Below are 20,967 nucleotides of genomic sequence, written 5' to 3'. Positions count from 1 at the left end.
CCAGGCTCGGTGACTTGGTTGACACATGTCATCGTATCCCAAGTGCGTAGATCGATGCTCATGTTGTTGATCACTGGACTGTGTGGTCCAGGCTCGATTATTTACATACCGCCGCCACATACCTGGAATATATCTGAGTGCGACGTTAAACAACAAACACACAAACTCTTCTCATCCCAGGATGAAACCGAAAGACAGAGAACAAACAATGAATCTGTAATATAATCATTTCGTATTACAAATTATATAAAAAACTCCCCCCCCCCTCACACACACACACACACACACACACACACACACACACACAGAGACACCCTAGGACATATTCGAGCTCAACAGGTAGGGTCAAAGGTATATAGTAAGTAGGACGGCTTTTTTTAAATTGCCAATTATCTGCGATAATATCTTCTTTTCCTTTTTATCAATTATTTATGTAATTCTACTATTCTTAATGCTACAATTGTACAAATTGATTGTGTTTTTCAACGGATTATATTTTGTGCCGATCACTCCGTTACAGGTACGCGCGTAGAAATATTATATGGATGTGTAAATATGAAGCTGATAAAAGAGATCACTTAACATCTGCTTCCACACAAACAGGAGATCCAGGACTTCGTACTGGCTGTTGGGATTTTAGCTTATCAATATAGAAAACCACAGTAAGAAACCAAACTGTTCTAAAACTCCCCTTTGGAGGTAGGTCGATTTTGTTTCCTTAATTTCAAAAATGGATCCATCAGAGACAAAAATGATGTCCGATGCAAATCTTTATTTTATCTTGTGCCATGAAGCCCGATGGTGAACAACTCACTAGCCTTTGAATGTTTTTACGACGGGTGCTTTCTGTGGTTCATGATTCGTCTTACCTGGTATCATCTATATTTGATAGTGATTCATAAACACTTGCTGATGATATTGTCAGAATTGTAACAACTGACTCCTTTCATTTTTTTATGGATGTGGAAAGTGTTTTGTCAGTTTCCCGACGGAGAATGTACACGTTTAGTCGTTATGCTGTGTCCTAACCTGGAAAAGGTTGTATTGAAGTCTGGGCAACCAGAATCATTACACGTTTAAATAATTCAGTTTTCGTTGGCACATTTGAATAAATCACATATTATGACAGTATATTTGATGTGCCTAGTGAATTATTTATGTACCTGAAACCTAGATATTTGCACTCGTACGGAACTCGTCACGAGATTGTAGATGCATTAAATAGTGTATTTATCGTATGCCTCCAAGTTTTGTTTAAGTAAATAAAAACAATATTGACCTGGATGAGCATGCGTGTTTTGGAAGAGGGTGGACGTACACAACAAACAAACAAATTAACTCTCAGGTCCCACAATGGGCATCTCTCTTTCCCAATACAGAGCTAAAATAGGCCACCCAGACAAAGCGCGAAGAAGCGTGATAGGTACTGAAATCAAAACTACTTTCAGCTGTTGGCAATCTATAGCCTGTTTTTATATTGTATTGTCATATATATTTAAAATGTTTTAGAGTTCATTACTAGTTTAAAATTGAAATCTGTGATAAACTAGTTATTTTACTGTCCTTCGTTGACAGGGTTATATAATTCACCCTTATTTAGTATGAAATTATAACTCATTTTCAGTCACGATATGGCTGAAATATTATCGATGTGACTTAAAATCTTTACTCTCCTACTCACTACTGAAATCAATAAGAGGTATTGTTCAATGTGCCGGCGACTTCCGATCCGTCTGAGTCTAATACTTGTATCAGATGCTTGTGTCGAGACGAACCCAGGTTCATATGGATCCTGCTCAACACACGGCTCGAAATCAGCCAACCGTGCCCGGAATCTAAAACTGGATTGTTGTATCCCATTACCCCTACATCCCATTACCCCTACATCCCAGTACCCCTACAATTAGTTAAAACAACACACGGCATTACCTGTCTGGCATAATGAACTTACCCATGGAGCATCGTTTGTGTCGCCTCAAGGAGCAGCTCAATCTTGGGCTGAAAACACCAATGCAATTCCTTGACGCTGTGGGCAATCTCCTCAAATTGGGATAGAGGCTTGTTTAAAAGACAAAAAAATAACATTAAAAATTTAACATGACCTGCTGCTCATATTCATGTCACGACCAGGACGATATCTGTGTATTATATTCATTTATTCATATTAAAACATTAACATGACCTGCTGCTCATATTCATGTCACGACCAGGACGATATCTGTGTATTATATTCATTCATTCATATTAAAATATTAACATGACCTCCTGCTCATATTCATGTCACGACCAGGAAGATATCTGTGTATTATTGGACATCGGGAACTGAAAGTAAAAGCAACGAGCTGATGGCTACGTTTAAAGACGTAAAATCTAACTCCTCGGATCTAAACAATAGATTTAAGAGACTCGACGACAAGGTGACAAAAATGGCGTCTGATTTTCAAGCGCGTCTCCCCTCACTGCTGCACGAAAACAAGCTATTGAGACTTTTTCGATCTTGTAGGAAGAGAAAGTAGAGGATCTAGAACTGGAAAGTCAACTCACAACCTAATGATATCTATGTTTATTTCCACAGAATGAAACTGGAAGGTCAACTCATTGCCTAATGATATCCATGAGTATCTGCACAGCATGAAACTGGAAGGTCAACTCACAGCGTAATAATTTCTATGTTTATCTCGACAGTATGAAGCTGGAAGGTCAACTCACAACCAAACCAATCAGTTCTTATCTCATCGGTATGAAACAACGATGTGACTCACAATATCCACGTTTATCTCCACAGCATGGAACTGGAAGGTCTAAATGAATCTGTAGAGTACGGGGCAAAGATTAGAAAAGAGTTTTTCCCTCCAGAAAAGCGAGATATTTCTCAACCATGGATCATTTGGTGCTGTTCCAAAGTGTGTCCAACAAGTGCAACGAAGGTAAATTTCTAGCGGATTACTTTTGTGGAAGGCTGTGTGCGACCTAACACCAAGTTATTCGATCAATTTTGTTTCTTAACATAACTGAAAATATGATCAGTGTTGAAAAAAGATTTACTTTCCATCATGGACTCACACGCCTAAGACAACAAACTTCATATCTATTGGTGACTTCAGATTCCTGGATGAGATGGAGAGACACCCCGATGACTGGTACAGGAGGAATGCTTACACGTACTGGCAGGAATCACAGGAGGCAGCAGCAGACTTTATGCATTGTGAGCAGGAGGATCTGGTGTTTGTGGAGAATACGACCACAGGTAGCAGTTGTAATGATTCTACCGGTCTGACATTGTAATCAGCTTTTGTCGCCCTTATTCAATAACACTTTGGAGACATGTTTCAGGCAGAAATACATAGCCAAAAATGTATACAACATCTGTCAAGGCAACAATTTGCACTTATAATGTCCAGTTACAACATTGATACAAAGCAAAATGTAGCTATGTATATATGTCATTTGCATGCCTTCACATTTAAAAGTCTGTACCTACTTCGAAATTGATGCATGTACGAGAAGCATTAACTATATTCACGCATGAACAAAGAAACTAATATAAACTGACCGGCAAAAGAAAGTATACATGGTTTTCAAGAGGTCATTACCATTAACCCAGACTACCTAGACACACAAAACATAATACAGTGGTGTTAGCAACATCTGTACTCAACCTGAGATAAATATCACACGCATACTACAGAAACACGTGGCGTCAGACATGCGCAAGTGAATTTCACTGCAGGTATCAAATTACCACGTTGGGGCGACATGTTTCAGTGTATATTTTGACTTCAAAAATATTTCTTTAAAATTTGAGAAATGGTAACCTTTGGTATTCTTTCTTTTGCCGGTCAGTTTATGTGCTTATCTGTGTTGTAATGGGCCGGTGCCCTGTACATCAACTGAAAAAAGGTATATGTATCAGGCAGATAGTGGTTGGTTCAGGGATTCCTGTTCCTGAAGTATACAATATGTTATATAAAGTTAGATTCTCGTACAGGTCGGGTTCGAGTCCAGGATTCAGGGTTTGTCAGCACCATATTTGTTTCACTAAAGATATTTCCATGTCACATATGTTCTCGTCACGATATGGCTGAAATATTGCCGATGTGACGTTAAATAATAACTCACTCACTCACTAAAGATAATTCCTCACCGTGGTTCGATATCATCATCATCGTTTCACTTTGGCCTTTATCAATGTTGACCGCAGGGGTGGGCGGTTTGGGAGGTTCTTAGATTGGTAGCCCATGTTGTGTCTTATTGGGCAGACTACGTTTACCCTAACATGCCTTTGTTTACTCTGGGTACCCGGTAGTGAGGCTTTGGGATAGAGACAGGTTCGCCAGCATGGTTTTTTAGTAATTCAAGGCACCGATCCTTCCGCACTCTTCAATGCATATATCCCATGTTTTTCTGCTTAGACAAAAGACATTTGTCTAAATGTCCACTTTGTTCACCATGCAGTTAATGGGTACCCGGTGGAATGATACAGTAAAGTGGCTGTTAACCTTTTAAACGTAGGTCACCTGCAACTCAGGAATCATGCAGAAATTATTTCCAAAATAAAAGGCACATTTTGACATTAGTGAAATTTTGTAAATGCAAATTCAATGCTTCATGACAACATGATAAATTTAATCACAGGTATAAACACAGTGCTGAAGTGTTGCCCTTACAAGCCTGGAGATATTCTGATGTACACAACTCTGACATTTAGGCCTGTGGCCTACACCTGTCAGGCCACAGCGGATCTCTTTAAGGGTGAGGCGGCGGAAAATTAAAATAATAATCATAATGAGCTTGAAGGTATTGGAACGCGGATCCACGACCTGCTTATGCAGTAATCCATATGAAGCTGATATAAATTTTTTTTTGAAAGTGTATTTGATAAATTGGCTAAACAACAAACAAATCTTCAGCCCCACCATGGGCATCTCTCTTTCGCAAATACAGAGCTAAAATAGGACAACCAGACAAAGCGAGAATATTTTGAAGTGTGAAAGATACATGTGATACTTGACATGGTGCTGGTTGGCATTGCATCTTTATCGTGTGACGTGAGCAATTATTTTAGGAATGCAAATGTACATATGTGAAGAAAAACATGAATAACTGAGTAAGCCATGTCAATAAATATACGTTTTCTTTTTCAAAATTGTAACAGGATTTTAAAACTACACGTGGAGGAATCTGGGGGTAAAGGAAGGGTGTATCGAATGGTCCTATTTCATACACTGGTGTTATTTGTGTTTTGTGTTGGTGCATGTATTTATTAGTTTGTGTGTGTGTGTTGGTGTGTCTGTGATAGCGTGCATGCATGTGTTAGTTTGTGTGTATGTGTATGTATGTGTGTTGGTTTGCATGAATACGTTGGTGTGCATGGATGTGTTAGTTTGAGTGAATGTGCGAATGTGTATGCATGTATGTGTTGCTCTGTGTGTATGTGTTTTGGTTGGTGTGTCTGTGTTGGCGTGCATGCATGTGTTAGTTTGTGTGAATGTGTTGATTTGTATGCATGTGCGTTGGCTCGTGTGTGTGTGTTGGTATGCATGCATGTGTTCGTTCTTGTATGTGTTGGTGTGTATGTTTCTGTTGGTTTGTGTGAATGTTTTGATGTGAATGTGTGGTTTGGGGTACTAACTATTGTAGCATCATTGAGTCTGTTCAGGTACAATTTTGTAAATATTTCTTGGAAGTTCGTAAAAATCTACCTGTAATAACATGGCTCTTGGTGAATGTGGCAGACTTCCTCTATAAATTACTTATATGACTAAAATAATTAAATACTGGTGTCACCTATTGTATATGCCTTATGATAGACTGCCAAAACATTGTTATATTATGCTCAAGTCCTAAGATGATGTTGGCCGCACTACTTGGGCAACTTGTGTCAAAAATATTTTATTTAAGTATGGTTTTGGCTATGCATGGATCAGTCAGGATGTTGGCAATGTTGATTATTTCATATCCTTGTTTAACCAGAGACTTTCGGATAATCTTAAACAATGTTGGTCCACTTCAATTCAAAATTTAATAAGTGTTTTATTACTCCCAATTTAAGACATTTTAAATGTGGAAGGTATTTAAATTCTGATATTCCTTTACATCTCAGATCTCACTCCTCTAAATTTAAATGTGGTAATTTCAATTTAGCTGTTGAAACTGAAAGATACAATAAAGTTAATTACAATGAGAGATTATGTCTATTTTGTAAATTGGACGACAAAAATGTGATTGAAGATGAATCTAATGTACTCCTTAAGTGTGTACGTGTTTTCTGATTTAAGGTTAAGATATATTCAGAAATATTTTACTGATTTTGATGTAAATGCCAATTTTATTAACATCATGAGATGTCAGTATTTTTCTGTATCATGTAATTCCTAGCGCATTAGAAATGTTCCTCTTACACAGCATGTGCACTAAACTATCTATATCATATGCAAATGACTGTATGATGGGCCTGTGGCCTTTACCGAATAAACATGTCTGTCTGTCTGTCTGCCTGAATGTGTGGTGTGTATGTATGTGTGTTTGTTGGTGTGCATGTATGTGTGTGTTAGTTTTGTGTGTGTGTATGTTGGTGTGCATGTATCTGTTTGTGTGAATGGGTTGATGCGCATGCATTTGTGTTGGTTGTGTGTATGTATGGGTTGGTATGTGTGTTGGTTTGCATGAATGTGTTGATGTGCATGGATGTGTTAGTGTGTGAATGTGGAAATGTGTATGTATGTATGTATGTATGTATGTATGTATGTATGTATGTATGTATGTATGTATGTATGTATGTATGTATGTATGTATGTATGTATGTATGTATGTATGTATGTATGTATGTTGGTCTGTGTGTGTGTTGGTGTGTGTTTGTTGGTGTGCATGTATGTGTTAGTTTGTGTGAATGTATTGATGTGCATGTATATGTGTTGGTTTGTGTGTGTGTGTGTGTGTGTGTGTGTGTGTGTTGTTGTTTGTTTCCTGTTGGTTTGTGTGAATGTGTTGATGTGAATGTGTTGGTGTGTATGTATGTGTGTTTGTTGGTGTGCATGCATGTGTGGTGGTTTGTGTGTGTGTGGTGGTGTGCATGTATCTGTTTGTGTGAATGTGTTGATGTGTATGTATGTGTGTTGGTTTGTGTGTGTATGGGTTGGTTTACATGTGTATGTGTGTTGAATTGTAAGTGTGTGAGTTGGTTTGTGAGTGTGTGAGTTGGTTTGTGTATATGTGTGTTGGATTGTGAGTGTGTGAGTGTGTTTGTGTCGTGGTGTGTGTGTGTGTGCGTTTGTGTCGTGGTGTGTGTGTGTATACATGTGTGTATATGTTTGGGGATAGCAGGGAATCAGGGAATGTCACAGAAAGTCCAAATTATGAGAAGAAATTTCGCAACTTGTGAGGCATAATACCGACAATACTATGTGAAAACATTGACAACATAATGACTCCAGAAAGTGTTCTCCATAGGCGTAATGCTAGAAAGTAGATGTTGTAGTACTTAGTGACATGGAGAAGTTCCACAAACATACAGGTTTACGTTTGTCTCATAACCACTGACTATATTCCTCTGATTCCCAGGAGTTCAATTCTTTGAGATGGAGATCGAATTTCCGATATCGAGTGAGGATGAGATTTGTGAGAAATATGAAGACTTCTTCAAATCCAACCCCAACACCAAAATTGCAATCATAGGTGAGTATTGTTCAGCATAGCCATAAACTGTTCAGATCCGGGTAGAATTGATCTTCAGCAACCCAAGGGAAACATCATTTGTGACTAATTTTGTCTTTTATTCAATTAAATGATAACAACAGTTTCTAAAACATGTGTGTAACCAATATTCCGGAACTCATTAACGCTTTGCAACACATATTGTTTGAAAGTAATATGGAAACATACGTGAACCATGTACCAGTACCTGAACCCGTGAAGATCCGGGTTAGAATCGATCTTCAGTAACCCATGTTTCTCGTAAGAGGCGACTACCGGGATCGCGTGGTCAGACTCGTTGACTTGATTGACATCGTATTCCAATTTGTGAAGATCGACTCTTACGCTGTTGATTGTCTGGTCCCATGTAGCTGGAATATTGCTGAGTGCGGCGTAAAACACCAACCAACTAACCAAACAGTATACCCATAACAAATATCGGTCCCTTCAGTATAATATGAGTGTGTTTCCATGACCAAACCTAGTAATATCTGCTTCAAAAGCACATGTTCCACAGCCGCCATGGCGACGTACTTTTGTCTCTGAACAATGTTGTATCGGATTCGCCTGAGTCGTCAAACATCGCCCTCATAATGTAAAGCCATGCTGTCTCTGTGTGTCATTGTATACCGACACTGTGGACAGTTAGCCGTCCACCAAACTAAAACAGACATACAAAAGAAAGTACACACCTGATGGGTTGGTAAAATGTTTTCCTGAAAACAGCGTACTATTTAGAAAAAGTGTTTTGATTGCGACTCACAAGTCGCAAACATTGTCTACGTGTTGCAATAACACCATAGATATCGTACCCAATTGGAACATTGCTAGCAAACTATTTACGTTGTATAAATAGTCTCAAAACAACAGGTGCGTACTTTCTTTGTATATCAGTATAGTTTGCCTGAACGCTACGCTAACTGCAACCACCTGAGATATCGGAGTGCTGCGAAACGTTCCATTCACTAGCTTAATAATGATCAACACATTTCGATTCTACCAGACACATAAACCCAAAGAAAGGCTAGGGCTCCGTTTCACGAACTGATGGTAGAGCTGTGATTCTCACATTTTAACGAACACTTTGACAGTCTTAGCTCTACGACTCCTCATGAAATAGGAACTTGCTCAGCATCATGGGTATTTTAGGATCTTAGTATCTTCTCGGCATCTTAGCATCTTCGGATGAATGGCCAAGATAATGATTTTGCTGGATAACGTAAATATTGTCTTATGTTTGTATTGACCTTAACCTGTAATTGTATGTCAGATGCCATCACCAGTCCATCAGCTGTAGTGATGCCGTTGAAGCGCCTCGTCGATCTGTGTCACAGGTATGGAGTTATGGCCGTCGTAGACGGTGCACATGCTGTTGGTACACTTCCAGTCAATCTCACCGAACTCGGCGCCGATGTCTTTACGGGTAATTTGGATCTCATACCCAAGGATAAAGAATTTATACGGACAGGTTTTCACGGATTGTTTTTGTTTCCGATTCAAAAACAAATTGTAACACAAATTAAAAGAACTTTAAGCATTTTTGTAAATGGATAATATTTCGAGCGGGCAAATGAGACAGTTGTCATCAGTTTTGCAGCTGTGCAATGTGTTGCTTAAATCATAGAGAATTTGGTGTACATGATAAGTATGGTTTTACGCCGCCTATGATAATATTCCAGCAGTATTACCTATGAATTATATTCTCACATTGTACCCACGTGAAAATCGAGAATCGAGTCCTTCGGCATGAAGGGCGACCGCATTCACTATCAGACTGACTCGATGCCCGTCTATGTTTGTAAATGTAACATAATGAACAAAGAACAACTAACTTAATCCCTAACCCTATAAGCCCTACCTTCACCAAAACCAAATCTCCAAAATCCGGAAGTACTGCTGTTGTTAACATGTTCTGTATAAGGTTCCCAGTTTTTAATAATCAAATGTAAACATTGGATGTTTATTTTGTACCAGTGTCCACTGGCATGCTCATGGCGCAAGTAAACTACAAACATTAAAATATAAAATCTATAAAATCATTTGAAGGCAGCCGTGAAAGTTGTTTTGATTAGCTCTAGTGAATGACTGACTGACTGGAGATTGGTTTTACAAACCAAACTCAGTCAGTCAGTCGATTCCTTTAAGAACAATCCAGAGATGTAGATAGTTTAATAGGTTGTAACAGAGGGTTTCATTGATGTGGGGCGACATGATAGAAGCTCCTCCAAAAGAAGGAAACGAGCAGGTGGAACTGAAAGTAGATGTTGATCCTGAGAACAGAGAGTTGTAGTTGATTCTGTGAGGAGAGATGTTGAGGCTGGAGCAAGAATGTTAAGCTCATTTAAAACATCATAGAGAGAACTATATACTTTAGCAGGAAACCAGTGTTGAGATTCCAAAGCAGGAATAATGTGGTCGTACTTAGAAGTGAGTGAGTGAGTGAGTTATTATTAAACGTCACATCGGCAATATTTCAACCATATCGTGACGAGAACACTTGACTGGAACTTAGAAGTTAGAGAAATAACTCGGTCAGCTGATTCTGTATTTGTTGGGTTGTTGTTTAACGTCGCACTCAGCAATATTCCAGCTATATGGCGGCAGTCTGTAAATAATCGAGTCTGACCACACAAATCCAGTGATCAACAGCCTGATTATCGATCTGTAATAAATGACATGTGTCAACCAAGTCAGCGCGAGCGTGACCACCTGATCCCATTGGTCGCCTCTACGACAATTATGAGAGACCAATTCTAACCCGGATCTTCACGGGTTGCTGATTTCTGCACTTTTTGGTGCTTTACTGTTTATTTCTTATACAGGCAGTTTCCACAAAATGGCTGTTCACTCCCAGGGGCTGTGGAATGTTATACGTGAAGCGGGAACATCATACCTGGGTTCACCCGCTGGTGACATGCTGGTGCCACGGACTGTCCCTGGACAAACAGTTCTTCCAAGTGGCTACTAGAGACCAGACCCCATTCACCACTTCGCCAAATATGCATTTGAATTCCTACCAGCGGATTGGAGGAATGGTAACTAACAGCAGCTCGGTGGCTGAATATATTTTGGTTTTGTTTCAGAACGACATCCTGGCAGTGTATAACTCATTTGCTCATGCTTTTCGCTAACCAAACCACTGACATACATCACTGTAATTCTTGCGATCTAAAATTACCCACCCTTAAGTTACATCAATGTTTTTACCAGCCAAAGAGAATTGGGTGAACGAAAAATAATTTTTAGGATTTTTAGCGTTTCAGGAAATATTCTAGATTGTATTTGTCGCAAACCTTATCGTATGGAATGGGGACAGGGCCACCATGTTGTTGAGGTCGCCAACCCAACATCTTTCTTGGTGTTTAGCATTCTGGTTAGTTGGAGTTGAGAAGCATCAAACTGGTTGGTTAAGGTCAAGGAGAGGTAATCTGGGATCGGGAGAACCACGGGAATGGCCAGGGTTTAATACAATGAGAAGCATGGAGAGTGAGTGAGTTAGTTAAAATTTAACGTCACCTCGGCAATAGTTCAGCCATGTAGTGACGAGAAATGTTGTACATACACAATAAATACAAGTAGTTAAATAACCAGTCATCGACGGACTGTAAACTAACTAGAGTATGACAAAAAAGAGTTAAAACTAGCTAACATGTATTTTTAAAAAGTAGAATACAATGTAAAAAATTGGCTATTGATCGCCAACAACTGAAGGTAGATCACCATACTGGCATGGGACCAAGGGGACTTACAATGCCTTTGCTACCTGCATGGACCATAGCTGGATTTACACCATCATCTCAGCTGCTGGCGATTGTAGGCAAATTTAGCCACAATTAAAATGACAATAATAATACTACAAGTAAAAAGGTGGAAGATTAAATTTTTCTTCGAATGTTTTGGGACTTTCGTATCCTCTCAGGAGGACAATAATTTTACGGTACTTCAACCTCCCTTGAGGATACTGCCACTAACAATCTAAGGTGCTAATTTAACTACCAGTGATAAAATATATATCTATATAGCCATCAATATTTATCAGTTAGTTCAATTTCTTTTAAAAATTCAATAATTCAATGATAATTAATACTGCTAAAAAGATCCTTAACTGTTTTTGCACTAAAATATTTATCCCTTGTGATGGAATAAAGAAGCATGGAGATATAGCAGATGATAGAACATTTATCTAAAGATATAGAAGGTCATAAAAATGTAAACGGGAATGTGTACATGTATATTGCTTTTTTATTTTTGATTGTGATGGATTGTATGTATATAAAATGTGTTGAATTTTCAAAACATATTATTACCAACAGGTAAGGGTGTTACATGCTTACAGACACAATTGGAAAAATTACCTAGTCATGTTCATGTCGTGAATCTGTTTCAGGATAAGATCATCGGCTACGCATCCAGTCTCGCCACAGAGGCACATGAGTATATTCTCAAGAAGCTCAAAGCAGAGCCATTACAGATACCTCTCTAGAGTATGGAGTCTCCCACAATGAGGGTGATCCGACTGCCAGACTTGCCTCAGTACCCATGTACACTGGTATGTGCCAAACATTTGTATTTATTACCCATACGGGCTAGGATACGCAGGTGATTATTTTTGTGAGAATCGCACATGTGCTTTTCAGTGATTCTCAACGTTGATTGGTCAGCTAAGCAGAGAAGAAATATGATTGGTTGACGGAACTACTTTTCATGATCCAAATTCATTGACAAATTCAACAAATTGTTGTCAAACCCTTGTAACTCCACCACTCGGCCCACTCATCCTCAGCCTCAGACTGCAACCATGACGTCACAGTCTTTGTCGCATGCCGTAAATCTTCTGTACATGCACTATTCTCAGGTCCAATTTACGGTGGTGTTTTCCACTTCAACATCTCGAATGACTCCTCTGTCAGTCGACCATCTGCTCCAAAGAAGCGTATTATTCCCATTGACTCGGATTCCGACTAGAGTTATCCTTCTTGGAACTGCTGTACTCTACTGGGACTACTGACGTGACTGTAAGACGCCTTCCATAGAACAAAATTTTGTTTAATCTTCAGACTTGTTGAGTTTCTTGACAGAATACTTTTTCTTGATGTATTCGTGGGATGGTTAACTTTTAGATTTTCCAACTTTTAACCGTTGACTTTCCCAAAAATTGACCCGTCACTAGACACACGTCAGTCGTGAATGAACGATGTTCCGGCGCACTGACTTGATCAAATAACGTTTTAGCTGTTATTAAGTTCAATGATATTGCATTTAAAAGATCATTGTTATCATATTAACAAATGTTAACAAAATGTTGTATCTTAAAGCGATTTTACGAGGTACTATTTTCCATAGCGTACTTATGTTTTTACCGCCAAAGAAGTTATGTTTAATACGCGCATGAATACGAATCAGCTGTCACAAGTCCTGTCTCCGGGTGTTTTTTTATTTCGTGGTTCTTCTTTTTGAATTACATTATGGGTAATAAATACAATAGCCAACAAGGTACGAGTGATTACGGGAAACATGCCCTCGTTAAATTAGTGCTCAGTTCCTCGCCAAGGCTCGGCACTGTGAACTTTATTTCAACTCGGGCATATTTCCCGTAATCACTCGTACCTTGTTGGTTATTCCCTAAGTATCATATAGTTGCAAGAAAACGTTGATGCGAGGCATTAACCCTGTATCATGTGTTTATTGAAATGACAGACAGGTTTTAATTCATTCTGTAACATCTACCCCTTGTTTTTGACTACTGACACTTTGGCACCCCCAATGATTTCGGTAAACTGTGTGAAAAAGGCACGCATTTCTGTGTTTGAAAACCCTGAATCAGAGCAACCAACATCTAATCAGGAATTTTAAGATAAAGTAGCCCAAATATTGTCAAAGGAATTGTTGAAAACTTGACAGAAATACACGTGCCTTGTATCTAATAAAGTCCAATAGACATTTAGGAACACCATTGTGTTTTTAAATTAAATATACATTTTAAATAATTACAATGACAATGAAGGCTATTCGGAATGTGACATCAGCAAAGACAGGTCTGGAAGACTTGCCTCAGTACCCATGTACACGAGTACGTGCCAAATATTTGCCACTTATATCATACAGTTGCAAGAAAACTTTGACGCGAGGCATCATCGTTTATTGAAATGGCAAACAAATTAAATGTACAAGACAATTTCCCCAAAATCAGCACGGGCTTAGTAAGAACAATATTAACAATTCTGGTTTCAATTCATTCTGTTACATCTACACCTTCTTTCTGAGTACTGCCACTTTGGCACCTCCCATGATTTCAGTAAACTGCCTTAACAAATTCTGTATTGGACCCTTAGTCAAAACAACTGTTTAACAATTATGAAACAAACAACTTTATGGATGACAACTTGTCATTTATTGCATAGAGCGACGTTACATCGAAGCACTTTTAGCTTGATAACGTTGTCATCCATAAAGTTGCATGTTTCATTTTTGACTCACCAACTTCTAGAATGCCTATCAAACAATGTTTAACAATTGTTTAACAATTGACAGAAGTGCACATGCTTTGTTACTATTAAAGTCCCATAGACATTACGGAACACCAGAAAGTAGACCTGAAGATTGCATTGTTAATACAATTTACATTTTAAGTAATTACAATGGCAAGAAACGCTATTCGGAATGTGACATAAAAACATAAGAAAGAAAATATCGTTTTGTTGGCTGTTTGCTGTCGAGGCAAGGTTCAAGCCTGGCAGCCTTCGGCTCATACACCTTGTTCATTATTCCCTCTCAATGCTGTGACAAATGTCCTTGTACAGGTTTTGAATTAATGTGTTTTTTTCAAAGATTAAAACTAAACAAGTAATAACATGCGGTAATGTAAAACACATATACCAAAGCTTCTGCATTGTCTCAGACAAATATGTAGAATGCACGAACTATAAATATGCAGTTACCTCAAAAGTCACATAAACATTTTTTAGAACTGTTACCAAAAATTTTACCCTTTCTTACAATTGAATATAGATCATGGAAAAGACGTATGACACCTAGCAGTATGTAATAACGCGTGAAAAGTGACCAACTATGACTGACTGACTGACTGAGTTTAGTTTTACGCCGCTTTTAGCAATATGGGACACCAGAAATGGGCTTTACACACTGTACCAATGTGTGACCAACTAGGATAATACCTGACTACCTGATCCCTTCAGTTACCTCTTTGCGACAGGCATGGTTGCCGAAGACCCATTCTTACCCGGATTTGCATGTGGTAGACATGACAATGGGAGAATGAGTGAGTTAATATTTTTAGTCACATCGGCAATATTTCAGCCATATCGTGACTAAAACAAGTACTAAAGACATGATAAATACAGAGTTGAATCATAAAATCCTGTCCAGGAAGAAGATCCACTAGTTTTGAATCTAAATCTTTCTTACACATTACAATGTACAAACAGGGTTGGATCACCATAGTAGGGACCATGGGGACTTACAATGCTTTTTTGCTACCTGCGTGGACCCTAGCTGGATTTACATCATCCCTTCAGTCGTTGGCGATTGTATTCCAGTCTAGAGTAAACATTAAAAGAACACATTTTTCTACGATTAAAAACATGTAGTATGAACAAATCTTTGAATGAAGAGAGACTTACATACCCTCCTCAGGGGCAATCATTTTACGCTTCTTCCTTTGAAGGTAATTGCCACAAATAGTCCAAGTCAATAATACATTCTAACAAATTAAAATTCCTTTACTAATTACAAAACAAAATAGAGAATTATCAATTAAATCAATTTCTTTTTTAATAAAACAATAATCAAATGAACATGTACATGTTTAAAAAAGATCCCTAATCGTTTTAACAATTTGAAATTGCTATCCATTGTGATGGAAAAATCAACGCAGTCAAGCAGGACATGCTTATCTGTGATTCTTTCATCACAAGGGGATGCAAAACAGATAATGCGCAACTTTCAAATAAATATTCATGTGTGTATCTGCTGTGGCCAATACAACATCAAGTCGTGTAATGACATCTTCAAATCTGACTGACAGCCCATATAGGCGTGACCGATAAGTTGGTTTAATTGCATGTAATTTATTAATACCCGCTTGAGGTTCCTACTCCTTTTGCATTAGATCACGGATATAGGATCTAATGACGGCTTTGTGTAATCAGAGTCTGAATGGACTGCAAACGTTCACATAATGTCTTGAATTGTGCTGGAGTTATTCATTGATGTGTCAAGAGATTATACACAAAACAATGCTTTTGATCCGCTTATAATGTCCATTTCTGTCATGATTTGATTACAGTGCCTATCTAATTTTGAATTCGTACACAGTGACGTTTTGTTTGCTGCTGCTGAGCATATTTAAGAGTTGTTAATATGGTGTTGGCGGTTGCTTCTGCTGTGAAGACGATGGAAGACTATGTGGCTCTAAGAATGTACTTCAGCGCGTCTCACAATTAGTCAACGTGTTACTTACAAAACGCTTTCGTGAAATAGACGAAGAAACTCTATTTATATCTGAGTCAGGTATACATGGATGTCTTTCAAGATAAGAAAACTAAGGTGAACAGTGTAATGACATAACAGTCATCCTGAAATTATGTCTGTAATTTTTCTTACCTTTTATGTGGGCGCTCATTGAAAGAAGAGCACATATAGTCATTCTATTTTCTGGTTATATTCCGTTCCACAGGACGCTGTGTCTCTTTGATATGTTAAATCGACGATGAAAGTCATATTCATATCATTTAAAATTTAGATACCCTTTCTGGATAAAAAAAAGATAACGTGAATATAACGGAAGCCATTCTTCATCTTAATGGTTAAGTTGGTTTGGTGTTCTTTAACGCCGCACTGAGCAATATTCCAGCTATATGGCGGCAGTCAGAAAGTAATCGAGTCTGGAACAAGACAGTCAAGATTACTTACATCACATGAGCATCGACCCACGCATTTGGGATCCGATGAGATGTGCCAACCATGTCAGCGAGCCTGACCACCCAATCCCGTTAGTCGCCTCTTACGACAAGCATGGGTTACTGAAGGCCAGTTCTGACCCGGATCATCACAGGTCTGAATGGTTAAGCATAATTCTGCAGTCGAATTTACCGTTCATTGTTAATATTTATCCAAAGGCATAGCTCTAAAGCGTAATAGCTCATGCCATTTTAAATTACAGGAAGGGATCGATAGCATTCCACTGACGTACGCTACAAGTACAACATCCAGTGTGCCATACCGGAGTTGATCCAGGGTCATCTTACATCTCCGCATCAGTAGCCAGATATACAACACGATGGAGGAGCACAAGCTGACTGGGGCAGACTGTCTCCTGGAAGCCGTTCAAACTAGCAGGAAACCCTAGACAAAATAGTTCTAGGCTTCAAGGCACAGAATTGTGAACATACCGACGCATAATTCCAGTAATGTTCTCAAACGTTTTGGTAGTGAGTTGCATTTTCAGCTTTGGTTGGGTTTGCTTTGGTTATTGTTGCTTAACGCCGCACTCAGCAATATTCCAGGTATATGGCGGCGGTCTGTAAATAATCGAGTCTGACCAGATAATCCAGTGATCAACAGCATGAGCATCGATCCCGATCGCGTAATTGGGATACGATGACATGTCAACCAACTCCAGTGAGTCTGACCACCACGACCTCCGTTAGTCACTTCTTACGACAAGCATGGGTTGGGTTGAAGACCACCCTAACCCGATCTCTCACGGGTTGCATTTTCAGAATTAAACAGATTTCCGGCACCTTCTTGTTTTCGTAAATAGTTATTGAAAACGCCACCTCAAGGTAGGGACAATGTTGTTTTCTGGTAGGTGGAATCCTCAAAACCAGACATCTGTTTTAACCTGCAACTTTGAGAGTTACGATATTTTTTTCAAAATTCGGTAATACACCTTGTAGCAATGTGTTTTATGCCCTGTCTTTTTCCAGCCTCTGGCCTTGCTATTTGAACTACCGGCCGCAATCTTCCCGGCTTAGCTCTTCATCATTAACTTTACCAATCACCACTCTTGCGAAGCCGCTCGCGATTAATCTCTTTACATCCTTACGGGTCTGTGCATTACCACCCACCTTGATGCCGAATCTGCAGTAAACGATAACAACAAAGAGTGGTGGCCAATTCCATTATCTTAACAATACGTATGCTTGATTGGCATAAAAAATGATACACAATGAGAGTTTAATGGATGTCAACTTCTTTATTATAAGGGAACACAAATCGATATCCTTACTCCTTCATCAGGTGAATGAATGAGATATAGAGGCAGAGATATGCATTAACATGTACACGCAAGAACAACGAAGTAATGAGACTAACAGATATGCAAGCTAAACAATGAAACCAACAGTTAACTGGCGTTGATGTGTGATTGGCGAAATGACAAGTGGAAGCCAGCACTTAAGAGTTAAGTAGTGATAGGTGATGAACAATGGATAAGCCGGAAACCTCATACCATTCTGCACCTGGTGAAGGAGTAAGGATATACTCCAGAACCGTTGTCGATACTCACTAATAAAGTAGCTGACATTCCCAAAACTCCCTCTTCTGAACAATTCGTTCATTTATTTATTGGATCAATTAGTCGTTTTCTTGGCACCTTTCAACAGTCGAATATGTAGAACGACTAGAGCGTATGTCAAACAAATATTGCAGTCGTATGTGACCAATACTTCTCGTGCTTTTAAAGTGCAAGTTCGTCAAATGTCGTCTTTTTTGTCTAAATTAAATGAACGTGTCTCATCGGTTCTAACAGGTATTGAAACGACACATAGACACATTAAGGAAGATGTGGAGAAAAGTATTTTTATTTCAATGAAGATTTTGTTTGATCAAAATAAAATTCCTGACAATTATCTGGACAAGAAATTGGTGAAATGTATTTGGGAATTCAACAGTTAATCATCGTGTCAGTCCATCTTTGCTCCTAGTAAAAGGAAGTAAAGAGTTAGCTTTAAATATGATTAAAAAAACGATTCAGTGTAGTGGAATACCCATTGTTTCACGTTGCTCAAAAAGGATCCATAGTTGTTATTAGAGGAACGTACTGCTCACTGTTCTCCTGTGCATTGCAGAGTCTCACTTTAATTTCGCGTATTGTCTCCTATCCAAACTCATTCCACTCTCAACTTGATGTATATCGAATTAATTCATTCCGTTTACGTATTAATCAATCAATTACGCATATCACTCAGGTTATGAATTTTACCTGATTACTGGGCTGTTTCAGAAGCGAAGAGTTACCAGGTTCAGTATTGAATTTATCGCTCAAAGGATTTTCAAAACGTGATATGATGAACACGAAAAACACTGTCCAATTTTTCAGATTCCAGAGCCTAAAATGTCGCGTACATAAGGAGGCAAACGCACGAAATTAAATCCACGTGGGATAAATTCAGATTAAATGGGCTTCGTTCGATGGCTCTCAGAACAGACCAGGCTTTGGCATAACAGCTTCTATTATTATATTCACTTGCGAATGGTCGCGTTGAGAAGCGTCCAGCTTGTCAGATTTGTATATTTAACGTTCCTTGCCACTTGCGTTGGAGAGGCTGATGAATTCGCCATAGACATGAGCATTCATAATAGGCAGCATTAAAACCTTCATAGAAACATTTACAATTTCTCCTCGAAATTTATGCTTCCTAAAATTCCACATTTATGACTTGATAATAAAGTGACCATTCAGAAAAAAGGACTAGAGAAGTTTCAAGTTGATTAACGCCTTATTTCCCAGGAGATTTTGACATTTATCAGCGGCTGAAATTATCTTGACCCGGTTTCATATTCAACGGGAATTCCATTCTTACATAATTACTACTTACATTTTCATTCTCCTATTTCCAAATTCACAAATTTTCGTCACAATCTACATATTTCTGGGAAGATATATATCAGTTGGTTAAAGAGTTTTCTTAATACCAGACAAACTAATGGATGGTCCTCCAACACATTGTGGAGCAGCTTTCCCATTACCTCCTGGCCTTAATCCATATTGCCGTCAGCATCCATCCATCATTGTTAAAACTACTTTCACCTCTCAGTCTTTGCAATCTGGCATGTGTAGACAAACGTGACATATTCTTTGTCCGTGTTAATATTTCTATACGCCATATTTCATACTTGTGATGAAGTTCAACAACCTATTAACACGATCAGTCATTTGTCGCGTCTTATAAACATCGTACAAAATAAGAATTTCCATAGGTGATGAGTATCCGATAAAGGTGAGGTGAAATTGGGTTTAATCGTCGCATCTTGAAGAATATTACGCGCACATGACTCACGTGCATGCATGTATATGTGTGTACTTCATATACTAGCCCAGACTTAAGCTGGTTTTATATAGTGCTAGCTCACTGAGATACCATGCCGCAGTGAAGCATGAATACCCCCACTCAGACACATTATACTGACTCCGAGCCAGACCAGTCCTGGTGTACCCATTATTGCCAAAGCGCAAGGCGGGGACCAACATGTACCCATATTTTAACGTGTTTTGGTATGACGCGGTCGGGGATCGAACCACTGCCGACTTCCGCTCTAACCCTACCATGAAGAGGCGGTCGTATTCGATAAATGCTCCATGTACTGAACAAAGTTGAATATTGTGTTCTGTTTTCATCATATGAAATACCTTCATGTTTGTATCTCTATTATAACTACTATGAGCCACCAGGAGATTTTCAGCCATACATTAATACTCATTCTTACAAAATATCGTGATACATTGCTGTAGAGACACTAAATTGTATTCGGACTTGCTTTTATCCTCACATATTATGGATAAGTCCGTTTGTTTACTTATATTACCTTATTCTCCAGTTGCTCTCCTCAATATTACTTACTGCAGGATCTATTTTGTTCAGTGTTTCAATGTATCCCCTCAATCCCTCACATATATTTATATATGTTGTTCCTTTTCGTCTTTACACCACCAAAGCATTTACTGAATGTCCTAGTCTTAAGTGTTTATGCTCTCTTCTCCGATTACTAATGTAAGTCCCCATGGTCCCTCATATGGCGATCTCCGTGCAGTTGTTGGCGATCTATAGCCCGTTTTTATATTGTATTGTCCCAAATATGAAGTAAAAATTGTAGTAAGTTAACTGCTATTTTTATATCTCAAATCTGTGATATTCTAGTTTTTTACTGTCTTTTGTCGACCAGATTTATATTCAAATATTATCTATTGCTATGTATTCCTTTTTTATAGTCACGATATGGCTGAAATATTTGCCGATGTGACTGTAAATTTAA

General features: G+C 38.6%; 1 protein-coding gene across 1 annotated transcript; it reads left to right on the top strand.

Moving 5' to 3' along the window:
* Positions 1-3,117: 3,117 nt before the first annotated feature.
* Positions 3,118-12,175, top strand: LOC124284496 (hercynylcysteine sulfoxide lyase-like). The gene is made up of 7 exons (XM_046720568.1): positions 3,118-3,247; positions 4,636-4,752; positions 7,561-7,674; positions 8,963-9,115; positions 9,667-9,692; positions 10,515-10,727; positions 12,080-12,175. The coding sequence occupies exons 1-7, from the start codon at positions 3,118-3,120 to the stop codon at positions 12,173-12,175; spliced, it is 849 nt and encodes a 282-aa protein (XP_046576524.1).
* Positions 12,176-20,967: the final 8,792 nt, after the last annotated feature.

Source organism: Haliotis rubra, unplaced genomic scaffold (assembly GCF_003918875.1).
Source record: "Haliotis rubra isolate DU_JTF1 unplaced genomic scaffold, ASM391887v1 Scf338, whole genome shotgun sequence".
Classification (NCBI taxonomy): Eukaryota; Metazoa; Mollusca; class Gastropoda; order Lepetellida; family Haliotidae; genus Haliotis; species Haliotis rubra.
This window is presented reverse-complemented; position numbering and strand designations above follow the sequence as displayed.